The sequence below is a fragment of the Pleurodeles waltl genome, chromosome 1_1, assembly GCF_031143425.1.
Source record: "Pleurodeles waltl isolate 20211129_DDA chromosome 1_1, aPleWal1.hap1.20221129, whole genome shotgun sequence".
NCBI lineage: Eukaryota > Metazoa > Chordata > Amphibia > Caudata > Salamandridae > Pleurodeles > Pleurodeles waltl.
The window spans coordinates 172,938,304-172,958,347 of NC_090436.1; the positions used below are offsets into that span (position 1 = coordinate 172,938,304).

The following is a 20,044-nucleotide window of genomic DNA, read 5'->3' on the forward strand; positions in this document are numbered from 1 at the left end:
GTTATCCCTTCTCTCCTCACATCAATGCCTAACTTGCTGCCCTCTTACCTTAGTGTGGCTTCAAGCTCCATCATCCTGTCCCGAACTCCCCCAGGCAGATAGCTCCCCCAGTCACCCGCCCCAGTACAGGTTCAACTGAGGTTCTTTTTTCCCCTCCCTATTTTAAATTCTGCTCCCCACACCTTACCAGTTTGGCTATCTTGAACTAGTTTAGAGTAGCAATACATGCCAGAAGAGCCTGGACACTGGCAGCATGCTTCCTCAAATGAATGTAATTTGTAATTCCCATCATCATTTGCAGACATATGGGTAATCACCTCCAACACTGAAATTGCTTCCATTTGGGCTTGCAACATCCCTTTGAAGGGCTTTTACTTATTGCAGGTGATCATAAGTCGGTTTAAAATTGATTCTCATCATGTGGTTGCTACTTTCTGATATATATTTATATATATATATATATATATATATATATATATATATATATATATATACTGTATAGTACTTGGGGGGGGGGGGGGAATGCAGACTATTGAAACTGAATTAGTATGAGGGACACTTCGATATTTCCTTCTCACCAAGAGAGAAAAAGAGGCTGAAATAGACCCCATGTCTGCCTCATCACAACACATATTGATGCGGTAGCCCATTGGTTAGGCACTTGTGTATGTTTGTGCTTCTCCAAAGATTCTGTCTACATATCCTACTTTTCAGCTTTAAATCAAGGCAATTCCAAGATCTGGATGAGGTGGGCTCACTCATGTAATACGTTTAGCTTCATCACAGGCCACCCTGGTAATATGGGGCTATGAGGGCGGACTCAGCCTTATCTGAGAATCCCTCATTATTCCTGCCCTGTGTACAGCCATCTGGTAAGACAGCTGTACCCGAGGTCAGGGTAGGAATACAGATAGGGAATCTCCTTGATGAAAGCACACCATTAGAAGTCGCCCATTCCTCAACAGACCATGATGCACATGGTCTCTCTGGATTAGGTCATTAACTATTGTTCTCACAGGGAGTGATTGGTCCTTTCCTTTACATTATCACATAGATTAAAATAAGGATACTAAGATAAGACCTGATGAGTACCCAAGACCTAATTAGGCTATCCAACAGCAGAAACATGTTGGCACCACAGAGATACCCAAGGGCAATGGTACCCAAAAGCATCCTTTGAGTATACTTCTTTAGTATTTTGATATATACCTATAACACCACTGGATAAAGGTTTCCTTGTGGTTTAATATAATGTATTTTTAGCTAAAACAGCTGGATCCCAGGTAATTATCCAGACTAAGTAATTTCCAAGAACTCCCTCAAAATAGTCCAACTTGATGTTGAGCCTGTCCTGGTAGTACCATCTTACCAAGGTGGGAGAAGGTGGCCTATGATGAAGCAGGTCCCATTACGTGAGTGAGCCCACATCATTCAGTTTTTGGAATTGCCCAGATCTAAAGCTGAAAAATAGGATAGGTATACAGAATCTCTGGAGAGGTACAAAACCTCAAAAGTGCATAACCAATGGGCTACTGCGTCAATGTGTGTTGTGATCCTGGTCCTGCCAATGCGCTTTGGTAAGAGATGTGAAGATTGCTGTTACTAGTGTGCCTTGAGCAGTATGTGATTTTTTTCTAAATTGATGAAAGGAGGCTAAAACGTTGAGGCTTTTAGTATAGTAAGTCTGCTCGAATGGTCTGCTCTTTGTCAATTTAGAAACTCACATTTATGTTGAAATATTTTAATCGCCATTCTGAGGGTACATTGGTTCACAGAAATTAACAGGAACCCTTGGTTTTAGGGCCACACCACCACAGTTCTAAGTGTCTGACATTCTCTGTAAAGCTGAATGTCAGATATAATTGTTTGAATGAATGCTGGTCATAAGGTATCTTTAAGAGAATTTACAGTGATTGGCAGCAAAACTGTGTCATTACCCATAAAAATCCCAAAGCAGCTGATGGAGTTGTAAATCGTGGATCAGACCTTAATGAACGTGGTAGACGCTCTTATGAGTATCTAAAAAGTAAGTGAGAGTTTGTCATGAAGAGGCAAATATGACCTAGAAGTTGGTTTGGCTAATGTTGGTGAACCAGATCAGTTTGTTTTGCACCTGTGATGATATTGATAACAACTCCTTTTTAAATATCCATGATGTCATTATGGCGGAACTGTATGTACTTCTCAAGTCAGCAGTAGTAGATGGGGGGGGGGTAATGTTTTCGGGCAAGAAGGGGCATAGTTCTGCACCATCACACCAGGCTATACCTGGACATGTGTACATTACCTGCCTTCAACTTAACCACAGTTCAACCACCACTCTTTCACTGCTTTAATAGGCAACAATCCCATAAAGGTGGGACACATTGCTGCGTGAGTTTTAGAACTTAAGGTGCACGAAGAGAAGACACTAGGAAGCTAATGCAGATAAAGTGCAAGAAACAAAAGGACACCAAGAGCATCTGCAAGGAGAGTGAAAAGCGAAAACCAGTGAGGGCAGGATTGCTGTGGCTAGTGAAATACTAACAACAAAAGAGTACAGCTGAATATGTTTATAGTGTCCTTTAAAAACAATTTGTACTACTAACATAACATAATTTAAACTACTACTAATATAATTTAAATGTAAAATGTATATTCAGAATGAGAGGGTCAGGGTGTGTATTCATACTGTGGATTAGTTGAATATTTACTGGGAACAGAAACAACATAATTAGCATACATCAGTTTGTCATGTTTAAGAGTAACTAATAGTTGAAAGTAAAATGCCACCAGTAGCACCCAAACCCACACCATCTTGTAATGTGAAAAAATATGTTAGTAATGTCTGTAGAGGAAGACTTTGAAGCATAGTAATGTGTAAATGGAACTAACATAATGGCCCAAGGAAAATGACGTTCATATATGAGAGAAAGGTTAAGTCTGAAATGTGAAGTTAATTCAATGGTAGGATAAAGTGTTTTATTCTTAGCTATGTTGTGAGTCTCCCAAATGGAGCCTCACCCAATGTAATGGTTTATGTATACTGGCTTGTCAGCTGCAGGCTTCAGTGCCTTTTAATTGGTATAAGGTCAGCTGCATGTGAACAGCTAGTTTTGGTTGCTCTTGGTAGGCTGCATGCAACGTGCAACATTCATATAGATGTGACAACTCGGTGAGGATGATTTTTGTCTGACTCAGCACAACACATGCTCACAGGCAGGCCTCTTGGCACATGAGACCTCATTTAAATTTACATGTGGGCTGATATGTGGGGATAAGGCAGTTCAATTAATTTGCAATGATTGCAGTTTTTTATCGGCGATGAACATTTTTATGTATAAAATTTGTTAAAGTGCAACATTTGATTGGCACATGATCCAGAAACTGGTCAGTGCATTTGAATCATGGGTCCGCAACTCGTACTTAGGGTCATCTCGTCATCTGCAATAATAGCAAGAACATGGGTCTAAAAAATCAGGCGATTCATTAAAAATGTGCACTCAGTTATGTAAATCTAAAGGAAAAGGCAATTCTTTTAAATGTTGACCCTGCCATCACCTCTGTTTGATCTGCTATACCGCTCCTTCTCACTGGTACCAACATGACCTCAGCCTCCTCTGTCTAGAGCATATCTAGTTACCACCTTCTTCTCACCTGGGCTGCCCGTGAGCTGCTTAATCCTGAGCTCCTTTGCTTACAATGCCTTATCGGGAGCGCTCCTTATTTTGAGGTCTGCTGTCAAGAATGAGGGTGACATCCTTGACCGCCTCATTGATCTTTCTCCCCTTTGCTGCTCCTCAACCAGCCCTTCAGTGCCTTGTTGGAATAATCTAAAAAGCCCACCCAGGACTGGTTAGAGAGGTTGTTGTTGTCCCTGAACCTCAGTCAGTACTTCTCAGGGGTCAGCCCAATTTTGGTCCAAAGAATGGCCTTCATGAGGGCATTCTTGGTTTGGTCCTCTTCCTCAAGTGTGAGAAGGGTGTCCTTCCCCACCCTGGGTATGTACCTCCACAAGCTAACCCAGTTCCCCTCTGGGATGTTGTGTAACTTCAGAGCTACCTGGTACGATGAGAACCATTTATCAATGTCATCTCCCACCACATTACTGGGCACCAGGTCTTTGGGTATGCAAACCCTCACCTCTCCAGTGGGCACTGCAGGTATGCTGCCACCAATGTTTCTGGACTCCACCTTCTTAGCTTTCATGTCCAACTCCTTGAGACTCAGCTCATGAGCCATCCTCTTCTCGTCCTTCCTTAGCTTGGCCAGCTATAGTCTGAGTTTTCTCTCCTTTCTCCGGCCCTCCAGTTCCGTTAGGGTCAGGCCGCTGGTACACACTGCTGCATGCTCCATCCTGGTCTTCTGCTTGGGTCGAGTTGGCCTCGCCTGGTAGCTCGGGACCCTGGACTGGGTCCTCTCTCTTTCTCTCCTCCTATGTTTGTGCTCCCTCCTCCTCACTGTCATCCACGTGATCCTCTCCTTATGTGGACTGCCACCTCTGCACCTACTGAAAGGCCCTGAGAGCTACCAGGACATCTAGTTTGGTAGCCCTGTTATCTGCTTTTAGCCCCTCTGCTTGCAGAGTTTCAGCAGTTCAACCCTTCTGAGGACGTCAAAGTTGCCCAGATCCATCGCCCTCTCCATGGTGCAAAAAGGAAAGTAGCATACTTAAATGTAGAAAATGGAGAAAACAGCCAATTGAGAAACAAAGCAAGCATTTAAAAAGAGGTCTCTCTGTTGTCAAATTATTTATCTCTGATTTTTGTGTAACACAAATCGCTGTATAGTACTGCACCAACACAAGTCCTGATCCTCAATGCTGATAACCACTGTGGGAAATTGGGTTACTAGTTGACTGGACTGTGAGCCCTGGTCAAGCACCAACCATCCTTGTCTGGGTAATGCACAAACAAACCCCAAATTAATCTGTGTTTATCCTTGGCTAAGCTGGCACAAACAGCAGTCAGGCTTAGCTTAGAGGCAATGTGTGAAGTACTTATGCAACGCACAAGCAGTAAGAAAGTGAAAACACAACACAAAAAACATCCTACACCAGTTTAGAAAAATAGAGTAAATTTGAATAAATTATTCTACACCAAAGTGCAAAGGGAATGACAAAAAATACTGTGTATCAGCATTGTCTTGAAAATACTGGCTTTTATTTGTGTTGTTTGGCTTTTGTGCAGCTCACCATCTGTCAAAGGTTTCACATTGCAGTGCTCTGTGTGCTTGGGCTCTGATATTTCCCTCATCAGCTGGAGTCCGATTATGCCTGTAAGCTTCAAATGTTTATTACTGTCATTTTGCTGAGATAATGTGCATTTAAAGTGCCACTTCGGTTGCAAATCAAATAACAGATTATTTTCTACTTTCATGGCATGCCTGTGGCCATAGGTAGCTTAGCATGTATTTGGTGTGTTTATAGTCTGTTCTTCTTTACAGATCAATCCTCGAGCATTGTTGTTTGGCCACATGTCTTCCATTACATGCATATCCAAAGCTTCTGCAACAAGCGACAAGCAGTATGTTGTGACTGCCTCTGAAAGTGGGTAAGTTGTGTAGGCTGTTTTTATTTAAAGGCACATTTTATTATCAATCTACTTCTGGAGTGCACTGTTACTACAGTACAGGAGGGTATCCTGGCACAAAACAAAAGGTGATCAATAAAATCTCTACCATCATCATTGGAAAAGTCTGAAAAATATAAATTTGATTTTCAGTATGGGTTCTCTTATGGGTCTCTTTTAATTCTAGAGTTCTCTGTTTTCTTGGGTACAAGTTAAATTGGAGTAAGATTAAGGTGTTGCCACTGACCAGATACACCACCGTTTGTACTGCGTTGACTATTTTTTCACATGGTTTCACATAACCCTAAGAACTCGTATGTCCTCAGCGTATGGGCTCTTGGAAAGATAATATTGATAACCTGAAACCCTTTGTTAACCCCTTCGCTGCCAGGCCTTCCTCCCCTCCCCCCCACTCCAGGTGCCAGGCCTTTTTTTTGCTATTTGGGGCAGTTCGGGCTTAGTCCCTCATAACTTTTTGTCCACATAAGCTACCCACACCAAGTTTGCATCCTTTTTTTCCAACATCCTAGGGATTCTAGCGGTACCCAGTGCTTGTGGGTTCCCCTGGAGGAGAGCCAGAAATTAGCCAAAATACAGCGAAAATTTCGTTTTTTTAAAAAAAAAAAAAAAAAAAAGGAGGAAAAAGGGCTGCGGAAGAAGGCCTGTGTTTTTTCCCCCTGAAAATGGCACCAGTAAAGGGTTTGCAGTGCTGAAATCACCATCTTCCCAGCTTTCAGGAACAGGCAGACGTAAATCAGAAAAACACATTTTTCAACACAATTTTGGCATTTTACTGGGACATACCCCATTTTTACTATTTTTTGTGCTTTTATCCTCCTTCCAGTTAGTGACAGAAATGGGTCTGAAACCAATGCTAGATCCCGGACAGCTCAACATTTCTGAAAAGTAGACAAAATTCTGAATTCAATAAGGGGTCATTGTATAGATCCTACAAGATTTTCCCACAGAAAATAACAGCTGAAATAAAACAATATTGAAAACAGCCATTTTTCTCCACGTTTTACTCTGTAACATTTTTCTGCAATGTCAGATTTTCAAAAGCAATATACCGTTACGTCTGCTGGACTCTTCTGGTTGTGGCTATATATAGGGCTTGTAGGTTCATCAAGACCCTAGGTACCCAGAGCCAATAAATGAGCTGCACCGTGCAATGGGTTTTCATTGTATACCGGGTATACAGCAATTTATTTGGTGAAATATAAAGAGTGAAAATAGGTATCAAGAAAACCTTTGTATTTTCAAGATGGGCACAAGATAAGGTGTTGAGAAGCAGTGGTTATTTGCACAATGCAAAAGCATTTCTCTTCCGATAGGCGACCTCTGATGGTGCGCTGACATCATCAGACATCACTGGAGGGGTTGTCGGGGGTGAAGGGGAGGCGATTCTGGGTGGGAGGCTCCCCCCATGGTCCGGTTGCAGGACGAGCTGGTCTTGTCACCGGCACACAGGAACCGTGGCTGAGGACGAGACCAGCTTGTACCGGGCACCCAGGTAGTTAACAAAGTCCAATGGTCTGAGCTTTATTCATCACTCACTGGTAGTGTACAAGTAATCTGGATGGAAGTGGCCCCCAGATTTGAATATAACTTATGGATGTTACCACTGCAGGTTCCCCAGGCTTACTTCAAAGCATAGACCCACATAGCAAATCATACATATAGGCAAGTCTGAAGCCAGCACTTACGTTTTCAAGGCAATATGCGTCCTCAAGTTCACCAGTTCCTGCAGATGATTCCTAAACTTATGATGAACTCAGCGTAGTTAACCATTGAAGCAAAGCTGTTTTGTTGCTGTTTATGCATTGACATAATATATAAATTGAAAGAGGTTCCATCCAAATCGGACAATTTGATCAGATCCTTGATGATCACTGCTTGGGTTGCAACGCATAGATAGTTGAAAATATGCAGGTTTCATCTTGATGATGCTCTGTTGTGAGATACTGCCAAAATAACAATTAATGGAAAAACTATATCCTGGAAACATTGGTCACTTCAAGATTTAAGGCACAAAGAAAATATCAAACTCTTTCAAAGGACGCTTACTGATTTCCAAATTAAAGACATCACAACAATTATAGTACAGTTAGCAGGTACATTGCCTCAAAGCAGATTTGACTCACCCCCTTAAATTCTTCAGGCATCTCCCATAAAGACCTTTCTGAAAACCTGGGGCCAATTCAAGGGCTTTATTTCACTGTTGTGTAACATCTTCATAACAGAATGGTTCCCTAAACCACAGTGCACTCCACATACACTGTCAATTTCAGTCACAATCCACTATTAAAAGAATACCTGAGAGGAACAGCCACATCTACATTTGGCAGGACATTGGCTGGACTACTAGTTCTTGATCCGCTGACTCAGACTGAAAGCTGCTCCATGTCCTTTGGTCCGGTCTTAATCTGGACATGAAGTGTTCTGAATATGGACCTCCATGAGTAAAACCAATATATACAAATTCTGTCTCTCTTCTTCACTGGCTGTTCTCATGATACAACCATCTTCAGCAATGTAACAAACCGTTGGAGGAGATGGATCGCTATTTCCAGAGCTGTTGATAGTTATCCTCTTGCGAAGGGAAAATTATGGACCCTCTCCACCAAAGATATAGACTAGTTTTTAGAAGTGTTGGGCATAGCAGCCTAAGAAAGGCTCAACTAAAAGTGGGAAGACCAACACCATGTCTTCAAACACATTTGGATCTTTTCTTCTCAATCAAGGCATGGCAGTAATTCCATAATAACTCCTTTGCACTTGGCAGATTGGTTGATTAACTAGTACTAAACAATTTTTTGAACTGATTTCATGCTTTTGTTATGAAATATTATGGTCTTGTGCCCCTCCTCTTACAGTACTATTAGTTGCAGTCTGTTACATCTGATACCTTTGCTTTTATACAGCCAAACATTATAGATCCATACATCTAAGTGTTAAGAACAGTCAGCGTCAACATTTCAACCCATGGTGCATTGATTTAAAATAAACTGGGTCTTCATCAGGACAAAAGACGGTGGATACACCCTGCATGATAGAGGCATAAGTTGTGCATAGAACGTTAAGTAAAATGCATGTGTCTTGTAGGAGTACACAGAGTTACAGAACTCCCCTCCAGTCCATAACTAGTGGGGGCCAACTAGGCACTTGGATTCACCTATGTCCACTAATAAGTGGGGCCAAAGACTGCCCTCTCGAAACGTGTTGTAAGATAAAGCCATGCAGTGGCTATGTAAAGGCGGAAGTGTCATTTTCTGCCTTCCAGGAATTAACAGCATCCAGGTAGCAAACTCCTTGATATTCTACGATGTAAAATATTAGGGTGAATTAAAAACTGTTCTAACCGCTTATACATTAATTACAGCTGTAACAAAAAATTGTATAGTGGTGTATACCCGGCAAATATGATAGGAAATATCATGGTAACTACCCTGGGGTAGTCTGTGAAGGCAGAAGAGGAATCCTAAATTGAAGAAAATCTTTATAATCCGTTACTGCAAGGTGTCAGCAGAAGTTTAAAGAGCCTTGAACAAGCCGCTTGTTTAAAAAACTGCAAAGAGGAGCTGCAGATGAGGAGTCCCTGTTGCGCTCTATTTATTAATGTGGGAGGGAGCCGCGCATCAACATGCAGGCCTCCAAAGGCGAAGACAGATATATTGTCAGAACCCTGCATGATGTTTTGGTAAAACATAGAATGGAATATACGAACCTCCCAGTCCGGTCAAACCTATGATTCTGAAACTCTAAATGGGGGGAGAGGAGTAAAGGAAAGGCTAATACTTTCTAACAAGAGGCTGCAAAGTCTGGTTCAGAAAGCTCTGTTCCTATTGATGCAAGCCATTAATCTCACAGCAAACATGCTTGCTCAGTCATAAATAAATAAATTCCTTGCATGCTGTGTCATAAAACGTGGCTGGAGTATAAGGACTGTTCAAAGATACCAAGAAGGGGGTGATAATGAAACAAAATATGATTACATAAATCATTTATGGGTATCATAGGTGGCATAAGGCATTTGGGCTATGACTATAGTTGGATATTTCCATAACGTTATATGCTCTAAAATACGTAGCCATACGTTAATATCGTCCTGGTTATATCAGTTATCCATTTTGTGTCCTCCTATTTTGACAAGTTTGTCACACTTGTTTAATCTTTTGTTAATCAGATTCAAAATGCATCCACTTGCATCAGTGTAAGAAGAACTAGTCCACTATCTCCACCACTTGCCCATTTTAAGACTTCCTGCTTGTGACTGGATTCCTTGAATTGTTCCACCAACTATGTTAATATATTATCTCATTTGAAATCTCATACAATATATGTTTCACTCATAGTGAACAACTCTACATACATGTGTACCTTACTTTCATTAATGGTAATGAAGAAGACCTTTGCTAGGTCGCTTCCCTAGTTGTTAATAAACCAATTGAATTTTAGTGTTGAAGCATGTGAATGAATGATGATACCATGATGGAGAAAAAAGTGAATTCATTATAGTTATCCATCATTGGTGCATTTCTTAGTTTCTCATGTGACTGATGTTGTGCAGTGAAGCTTCCCAAGGTGTTCTTTATGCACTGTGCTGTGGTAGCCTTTCAGTGGAGGGGTGTTCAAAGCACATTTCCTTGTTGGCTTCATTCTGGATGTTTTAAAATGAACTGAACATTTCAAAGTAAGTGCTGTAACTTTAGAGGACTTCATTTGAGTTGCACATGAAACCTTTCTTATGAAGTTGATTTCATTACTCTTTTAGCTTTTCAAAGGGGAGTGCAAGGTCTGTGTGTTTTCAGCTCCAACAACAATAGTTTCACATTTTCGCTGCTTATGCTTCCCAGTCGAATCCGAATGTGGTAGCATCTTAAGACATGACCTGCCCTCTCATTATCGTGCAGATTTTCCTTATACATGTAATGTTGCTTTGAGTGCAATTCTAGTGCTGACATTGGGATAGTGCCAACCACTTATAAAACCCTCTTTACATATGGAATCCCTCATGTAAGATCTATTCTCTGGTTTGATACTGCTGGCTATTCTCTTAGCCAAGCAAGATCTGTGTATGTTACTGTACTGGAAAAGACAGTTAATGGCCTCTTGCAGAGTTACATAGGAACATTTGATATAGTTCCACCTAATCTCCATCCTCTTGAAACATTATCCTGTCACATTTGAAAAACTTTGAATTAACTTGACTTCCTATTGCTACTTTCCCATTCCTTATTACATTTTCTTTCTATTTTATGTGCTAAATTACAATGATTTCTTTATGTGGCTCCCTCTGAAATTTTGTGTAAAGACCGCAACTTGAAGGGACTGCTCTTCATACTTAGCATCTTTTATCTAGTGAAGACTCCCGCGTTGAAATTTTCATCCATTAACACACAGACCTTTTGTTGTTGAAGCCGTCTTCCAAGATTTTTCTTTTTTTTATGTGGAGTACGAATTGTGCTTGAAAACTAATAAAAGAAAATGCCATCTAGCAAAGCATTTTTTTTTCAAAGTAATGACATTAAAAACTTTAATTAACATTTGTCTTGTCTGTTTTACAGAGAGATGTGTCTGTGGGATGTAAATGATGGAAGGTGCATTGAGTTTACAAAACTGGCTTGCACGCACACTGGTATGCAGGTTAGTAATGTGAATGTCTTATAAAAGACAGCTCACCAATATATATCTACATATTAATAGTACGTTTGAGTGCTTTTATTGTCAAAACAAATCTGTGGTTTCAAACTATATATCACAAGACTACATTATTTTACATGTATGAAGATTTCATACACTTAGCGGAGTAGTGTCAGTCGGATTTTCTTTCCTCCAGGTAGTTAGTGTTAATCATGACAATTCATTCACAGCACATTTATGTAATCACAACCCGAGATCACTCTGAGGAGCTTTACTATTGCTTTGTTTAATTAGCATCATAGTCACCAAAGCTAAGTATTGCACATTGTATTTGAAATCAGGGACCATTGTGGGCTGAACTTTGCAGGCCAGGCTCCTGTTTCTCATGTCATTTTCGCTGTACTAGTAATGTATAAATGTGCACTTATGGGTATAGTTGCTCTTAGTTACTCATGAGTGGGCCACGTTATTTACAGTGAAACTGCATAAATAGTATATGTAAGTAGATATATAGCATAATATGTTGTTTATTAGCATTGTTAAGTGTAGGAAGGAGTCATGATTCACAAGAGGCGATGCCTTAAGTGCGTCATGATGCACCCCCACCCTAAAAAATGGTCATAAATAGCAAATTGTTGTCAGCGTACACGGATAAATGATTTATGCCATGCCTTTAATTCATATGCAGTATCTCTAAATAATGGTATTTAACCATAACAAGAACACTATGGTTTAAATCAATGCAGTGAGATAAAATCATAATAAATAGTCACATTGAGTATGGCCCCAGGTTATTTCTTCTGTATAAAGATTCTAGCATGGAATCTGTGAGACATTATTCTGTGTTTTCTGAAGCCAGTTACTCTAAAGTGGGGATAACACCTTAACACTAATAAATACACGTTCACTCATTTATTACTGCAGTGCAAAGATGTTGAGGTACAGAGTAACTTACTTGAATATGAATGCCTCATATGTTACATTTGTGTTTTTTTAGATATATTTAAATATTCACTGAAAAAACAAAGTTTAAAGTAATGCTGTAGTTAGGTGTTGATATGAGTTAAAAACTAATGCTTAAAAACAGGAAAACCTGAAATTAGCCAGTTATAGTTCAGTGAGCTAACTATAACTTGCGCCACCGCCATGCACTACTTATGTCCTCCCTTATTACATCACTCATGATCTGTTCAGTGACATCATGGATGACATCAATGATGGTCTCATCCAGCAAGTGTGAGAGTTTGCTATACACTTATGCTGAAAGGTATTTAGTGAGCTTCATCTACTGCAATTTTTCTCTACCTTTTGTACTGCTAATAAGTGTAATTCTTTACAACATTTTTGGCCTCCTAAAAAGGCTTCAGTATGTGATAAGTGTAGAGTTTCCAGTAAGACCTCTTCAGAGAGGGGAGACTGTGTATACTAGTGGTTGCCCATTTGGCCATATAATGAGGTTGGTTGTGTGACGAGAGCACACTCTGTGTGCACATGGTGAAGGCTGTGCCTAGTAACAGCTAGGCCATCTAATGGGATTTGGTGGCTGAATGGAGTGACCGCTCTGTCAAGTGCTCTGCACAGGGTGAATGCTGTGCATAATTGGAATTTATTCACTTAATAGGGGTGTGGGTGTCTGGTGGAAGTGGGCTCTCCATTAAGAGCTATGGAGGGTAAAGGCCTCTCTGCATAGGTGCACATCTACCAATGTCCTCATCCGGGTATTCACTGGTGGATGCATGCCTCCATTCTTTTGGTGTGTCATCCTTTCAGCACCCCCAGTGGCACAGGCTGCTGTGTTCATAGACGTCATACACACTAGGCTGTGGTTCCCTTATGGGATCCACGACTGTACAAGGCATTTGCAATGCTTCTGAGAAGTAACTGCACATAAATGTGCTAAAGCTGTGGGTGGGACCTCTTTCCTTGCACATATTTCTTTCTCCCATCCTTGGAAGCACCATTCAAATTCTGTTGCACAACACCACCACTACCAATTATATCAACAAGCAGAGTGGTGTGGGGTCATGGACCCTGTGTGAAATTGTCCTGGTATCGGCACACCTTGCAGGTTCTATTAATAATATGAAAGGGGATGGCCTCAGTCGCCTCTGACTGAAGGACCATGAGTAGGAACTACACCTCAGGTGACCGAAATGATCTTGAGGTTTGGATAAGTATGCATTGATCTGTATAACAGGGCCCAGAACACGACAAGTCCTCAGTTTTGTGCCATTCACTTCCCCCTGAATGGCTCCATGGGGGAAGACTTCCTATGCAGCTAATCCCATGCCCTGCTGTATGTATTTCCACTGATTATGCTTTTGTCCATGATCATACAGAAGGTGTAGGAGGATCGAGCTCCAGGTTCAGCAAGGAGGATCTGGTATGCCAAATTGAAGACTATTAGCATTTCTGCCTCTTTCACACGGTGGACTTGCTCTCACAGCACAATGCCCTCCCCCCAACCAAAACCTCAAGTGCTGGAAATAGAGCAGTAACAGCTAGAGTTCCTCAATCTTCCTTCTGAAGTTCTGAGTGTCATCTATGCTGCTCGAAACCCAATATGAAACGCATTTATGCATCGTGCTGGAGCAAATTTGTTCTGTGGTGTTTGTTGGAATTAAGGGCTATTTGGTTGTCCTTTTTAGGGTCGAGCGCACAAGCCCTCCGTCTCTGTTGTAATCTCTCTTTCGGATTGTAACCACACCCATGTTACGTCTTTCACTTTCATTGCTTCGTGGGCTTGCCTTTTAAAATCCACTTGCTGTCATTAATGAAGGGCATGCCTAAGTCATGCCTTTTCCGTTGTTTAGCCCTCCTCAAGCGCACCAGCCAACTACTGAAAACTAGTGCGATCGCGGTGGGGTTTTTTTGTTTTCAATTTCAGCACGATTGTGCTGCGTTTTACGTAGCACGATCGTTCTTTTTTTAAATTCAATTTCTGTGGCAAGAAAAGTCAGGTTAGGAGTTTACAACGCTAATAGCTCTAACTCGAGCAAATGCGAAACCCGTTGCATTGCAAATGCTTGTTCTTTCTTCCTGTCTAGCCATTCTTGTTTAGATCACCACTAGAGGCACAGTTTGTAAAAGGTTTAAATTACTTGTTTACTCCCATTTAATTGAGATATGAATCTTGTGTTCTCTCTAATCTACCTAATCTAATGACATTTTCATTTAAGCCAATGCACAGATAGCCATTTCAACTCCTCACTCTTGAGAAAGTAATATTGATGGTAATAAAGTCAGTCTTTAGGGGAGGAGAACTTCAGGATCTATCTTTTTGTCCACCGTTCACAGTTTTCCTCTCAGATAAGTGGTCCTTCACACCTATCCATCCTTCCTACTCAAGGTAGCACCTTCTTTTATATGGACTAGTTCATTACACTTCCACCTTCTTCCTTTCTCCTCATCCCATCCAAAAAGAGCAGCGGGTGCATAGACTGGACCCTAGGCATACAGTATTCTAGTATATGAACTGCACTCAACAGGCCAAAGTGAATGGTCAGATTTTCGGGACTTTGCCAGGGCCAAGAAAGGCAAGGTGGTGACCAAACACTCTATTTCTAAGTGGTGTTGGGTAATCCACTGTAAGATGTGCAATGTCTTTTCTAGGAGGACATTTGTGCCCACTCCAACAGGACATTGGTGGCTTCTTCCTCTTTCACAAGTGGGATTCCGGTAGATGAAATCAGCTGGGCAACCACATATGATTTCTTGAAGCATGGAAATATTTCAAGGGTCCCTGTGCATATGGGTGTTTATCTCGCTTTATTTGGTGAAATAAAAACACCCAAACATATTAATATATATATTTTCTCTTATTGGTTCACACACAATCACAGTACAGAATATATTGTAATACGATACACCAAGAGCACGGATCACTTTTTTACAGGATAATGCCATCCACTCAATTTTGTGGGCAATGATATCCTACCTCGGAAATGTGCAATAAAATAAAACATTCAATGTCTAACATAATTATTTATGACAGAACTCGAGTATAGTACGCAATAAACCATGCTTAACAATTTATTGTAACATCTCCATTGTAACAAAACCATGTATTAGAGCACTGAAATGTTGAATGAACTAGCACCCAGAGTAGAACATTTGGTGCCAGCCAGCCACTAAGAATGCCTCTTTTGTGGGCTTTAGATCCTGTTATAGCGTCTCAAATTGAGCATTCGGTGGGTGCCCACTCCTTGCTCCTCCAGTGTGTCCTGTCCCAGTGGGCTGCACTCTGCAAGGACTTCATTCCCAGTCTAAGGTGCCAGCACCCCTCTTTATTCTGCACTAGCTCTTTGATCAGAAGTTGCTCACCCTTTCAGTCAGTGACAACCCACTCCTTCCTTGTCAAATGGGAAATGCAAGCCCTGTAAATCTTAGAAAAGGTAATTCAAATAGTCAGATCGTTGTTTGTTTATTATTTTTTCTGTTCTGCTGAATTTGGGTTTAGATTCCCCCTTCGAGAAAGAAAAGAAGGGGACTTCACGAACTGGCAACAAAAGTCGCTTCTGAGCTGAGACATGTTGCTACATTGTAGAGAGGAGTTGTTCGTTCCACGCTTAGTTGAATTCACTGCTCTGCGTGACAGAGGTGGTGTTAATTAGCTTTATTGCCCTTACCTGCTGGGTAATAACTCATTTCTACACCCTGATTAAAGTCCCCTGCCTGTGTTGTGGGGCCATAATTGTCAGATAGGTAATCAGCAGCTGTTACTGCTCACAGGTCTGTGCACTAATGCTTAAGTATATTATACAGATATTATACAGAAAAGATCGAACAGGCAGCTAATTCACCTAAACAGATCATTTGCGTTCTCAATGAGATCACTCAGCCCCAAGAGAATAAGGTACTTCTGGATGTATCTCAGGAACATGTCAATAAGCTTGCATCATATTTCCAACAAAAAGTGCTAGATATATATTTATCCTTTCCTGACGTCATAAACCAGGGACAGAAGGTCTCTAAGCAAAAATCAGGGTACACTACTTCCTTATCAGTTTTCCCTCCAATATCAGAGGATGCTGTAAAAAAAAAACACCTTCAAGCTATTAAATCAGGATCACCTCTGGATCCAGCCCCTCTCCAGGTACTACTACTAGGCGAACCTGTGACAGTTCCTTTTATTACAAATGCTATTAATCTTTCAATGACTGTTGGTATAGTGCCGAAGCAGTGGAAATATGCCATTGTCAAGTCTTTGCTGAAGAAGCCTAATCTTGACCCAGAACTTCTTAGTAACTATAGGCCTACTTCACTATTGCCGATTCTGTCTAAAATAGCTGAAAAACATGTTTAAACTCAACTGTCTATTTTTCTGGAAGCCAATACCATTCTACATGCTACTCAGATGGGCTTCAGACCATTACATGGGACAGAGACTGCGTTAATTGCTATTACTAAAGAAGTGAAAAAGCGGCTAGATAAGGGCATAGAAACAGCCATTATTCTTCTAAACCTCAGAGCCGCTTTTGATACGGTAGACCTGGATATATTAATGAATAGGATACAAGATATTTGACTATCCGGGGCAGCTCTAGACTGGAATAATTCATTTGTTAAAGATAAGTTTTTTCAGGTCCTAGATCGGTCATATTTCTCAGATCATATTGAGAGCAGATGCGGAGTTCCACAGGGGTCTTCTCTTAGCCCCACTCTATTTAATATTTACATGCTACCATTGGCAGAAATAATCCAGCCCTTTGGGCTATCTTTGGTGTCTTATGCAGATGACACACAACTAGTTATATCTCTTTCACAGGATTCCTGTTCTATAGAGTCAGTATTTGATCAATGTCTCCAAGCGGTGGCAGCATGGATGACTGGAAGTAAACTCAAATTGAATGATAATAAAACAGGGGTGATGATTTTTGGACAACAAGTAAAGCCCATCATGAATCCCTCCTTGAAAGATGAAATGTTTTTTTTACCCCCACCTAAAGATCTTATTAAAAGTCTGGGGGTCTGGCTCGATCCACAACTGTCAATGGCGCATCAAGCTAACAAAATAGCTGCTTCCTCCTTTGGCCTTCTTAGATTGTTGAGGAGGGTCTTTACCATCCTACCGCTCACAGCCAGAAGAATAATTGCACAGGCATTAATTGGTTCCCGAATTGATTATGGGAATGCGCTGTTCATGGGCTCCCCTGGCTATGTCATTAAAAGATTGCAGAGAATCCAAAATGCTTCAGCACACCTGATACTGAATATTCCTAAACAGGAATCCATAAAAGCTGGAATTTCATCATTGCACTGGCTGCCAGTAGATAAGAGGATACAGTTTAAAACATTATGCCAAATGCATAGATCTTTGCATAATCGAGGTCCGGAAATGTTGAGCGTCCTTTTATATCCCCAATAGTTCACTTAGATCTTCATCAGCTTACCTGGCAGTTATTCCTGAAGTGAAGAAAGCCAGATGGGGGAAAGCTCTCTGGCATATAAGGGGGCGAAGCTGTCGACTAGCATACGAGCAATGAATCATGAACTATCTTTCCGCAAGGCCCTCAAGACATTGCTGTTCAGGGTTTGAACTTCAATTTATTTTTGCTGGATGCTTTTGCTTCAAGTTTGAGCGCTGCGAGGCCTTTGGGCAGTTCTGCGCTATATAAATTCAAATAACACAACATAACATAACATATAGGCCAGCTGCTATCAACATTTCAGTGCTCTGATCTTTATTCTCTATCTTTCTTTCCTGTCTTTTATTTCCATATAGAGGCAATCTGAGGATTCAGGGAAGGGGGGCTGTGAGTGAGGGAAAACAGTGAGGGTTCTCTTGCTTAGTTTATACAACGACTGAGCCTCGGTAGAGAGAATGGGTAAGTCTTCCAAGCCCTGGTCTTTCAAGCTACATTTCCAAAGAAGTGAATCAATTTGAAAGAGTTGAAGGTCTGGCAAGGACTGTGGACACTAAATCCTTTCTGCACCCACTGCTATTTCTTTTTGGTAGTTGATAGGTATGTGCGCCTTCAGCTTAGGCCTTTGTCACTGGGACAGGCCTTGTAATCATAGGTGCTGGAAGTAAGGTTGTGGGAGGTGCTGCAACACCCCAGGCCTATTGTTTTAACTTGTAAATTGGTGTTAACTATTTTCATTGACCACTAAGTTAGAGCATTTGGTAAAGTGAACTATCTGAAAATGTTTTTGTGTCCAAGGGGTTGTGAAAAAAAGACTTTTGGGTGTAATTACCTGTAAATTAACTGTACAAATATTTCAAAACATAGAACAAAAAAGCATTACTGTTCCTAGTCACACAAAATCTAATAAAGGTAAAATAGAAACATAGTTTCATGCATACGTACAATCGAAAATTCATACAAATAAACACACAATAAACAAAGACAATTAACTCTTCACAAAAGTGAAGTTTCATAAATGAAATATGGACTGAAGTTGAGGTACTAATAAATGTCTATGGACCCTTCTGTTAACTGTGAACATATAGCCAGGGCAGTATATTCATTGTGAGCTCTCTCTGGGTCCATACATGTCTACTATGTACCACAACCACAGCCCACACAAGTTTAATATGTACCTCAATTACAGTCCATATTTCTGATGCACATACAAATATATCACTGTGTTATGAATGCATTCATATAATAATGTTTTTATGTATTCTAGTTCTACCAGTTTTCTATTGGGACTCAGCGAGAAGGAAGGCTTTTGTGCCATGGGCATTATCCAGAAATTCTTGTTGTGGATGCCTCCAGCCTTGAAGTTCTTTATTCTTTAGTGTCAAAGATCGCTCCTGACTGGATCAGCTCTATGAGTGTTATTCGGTCACACAGAACTCAAGGTAGATGATTTTCTTTACTATTTAGTTGGCAGTTTTTGATGGAGTACTAGGTATTCGCAATGTTGCAGTTTTATGTTATGAAATGTTATCATTCTAAATTCACATTTCACTCCCGACCATCATCCAGTTGGAAAGTAGAATTCAAGATGTTAGATAATAATGTGATGCACAATTGTAGGCAGTCGCCTTGAACCACCATATTATGCTATCAAAGTCCTTGTTTCTGACATTTTTTAGTTTATGTCTACTTGATGTAAATGTATAAATTTGTACCAGTACACCCCCTATTCATGATCTTTTTATTGAGAAGGGACTTTGTCGGACCAGAATTAATGGACTCAAAGGCTCCATGTTCTTAAAAAATTGATGAAGTAAATGAAAACCTATATTTTGCCTTTAAAGGGGAAGAAGTGCTGGCTTTCTTAGTCTTTGAATTTATTTTGTAAGAGACATTACGCACCCTAAATAATTCACAAAAAGGAGCTGGGTGAGCTCCCAGACCCCCTCCATTGCATTTAAAAAAACAAAAATAAACGTGTAACATTACTAAAGAAATCGGGTACACCTTATCAGCACAGATGATAATGTGAACTGTACGCTTGCGGGTTTCACAGCAGGCGGCACAAAGTACATTATAGCTGTATTGGGGAGGGGGTAAGGGGAAGATGACTAGAGTATGCCTAGCAGACTTTACCAGAACTGGTGTCCTTAACTTCTTAACAGACCATGCAATTGATGTCTTTTTAATAGATTTAAATGTGTTTATTAAAAAGAAAGAGCAAGTCCAAACACATAATAGTATATATATTACGTCAATTTTATAGCACTAACTAACCAATCCCACCAAAAGCTTAATTTCACCACAACAAGAAGATTAAGCAATTAATATACCAAAAACCTTTAATTGAGCAGTCTCACACAAGTCCAGCCCCAGAACCTAAAACTTAGAATGTGGAAGGGGCAGCGGAGTGACATATTATTTACACAGATGATCTCCAACATCCCAGCCCCTACGAATTAAATCCTCAGCTCCACGATCAATTAA

The 20,044-nt window shown here is 40.6% G+C and overlaps 1 protein-coding gene across 4 annotated transcripts in view; it reads left to right on the plus strand.

Annotated features, from left to right (window-relative positions):
• The window catches only part of WDR7 (WD repeat domain 7), a 972,184-nt gene that overhangs the window by 40,238 nt on the left and 911,902 nt on the right, over window positions 1–20,044 (plus strand). For all 4 annotated transcript variants that reach the window (XM_069219934.1, XM_069219942.1, XM_069219953.1 and 1 more), the window contains exons 3-5: window positions 5,425–5,531; window positions 11,117–11,195; window positions 18,825–18,999. In XM_069219934.1, coding sequence (XP_069076035.1) covers window positions 5,425–5,531; window positions 11,117–11,195; window positions 18,825–18,999 — 361 coding nt within the window. The remainder of the gene's footprint in view (window positions 1–5,424; window positions 5,532–11,116; window positions 11,196–18,824; window positions 19,000–20,044) is intronic.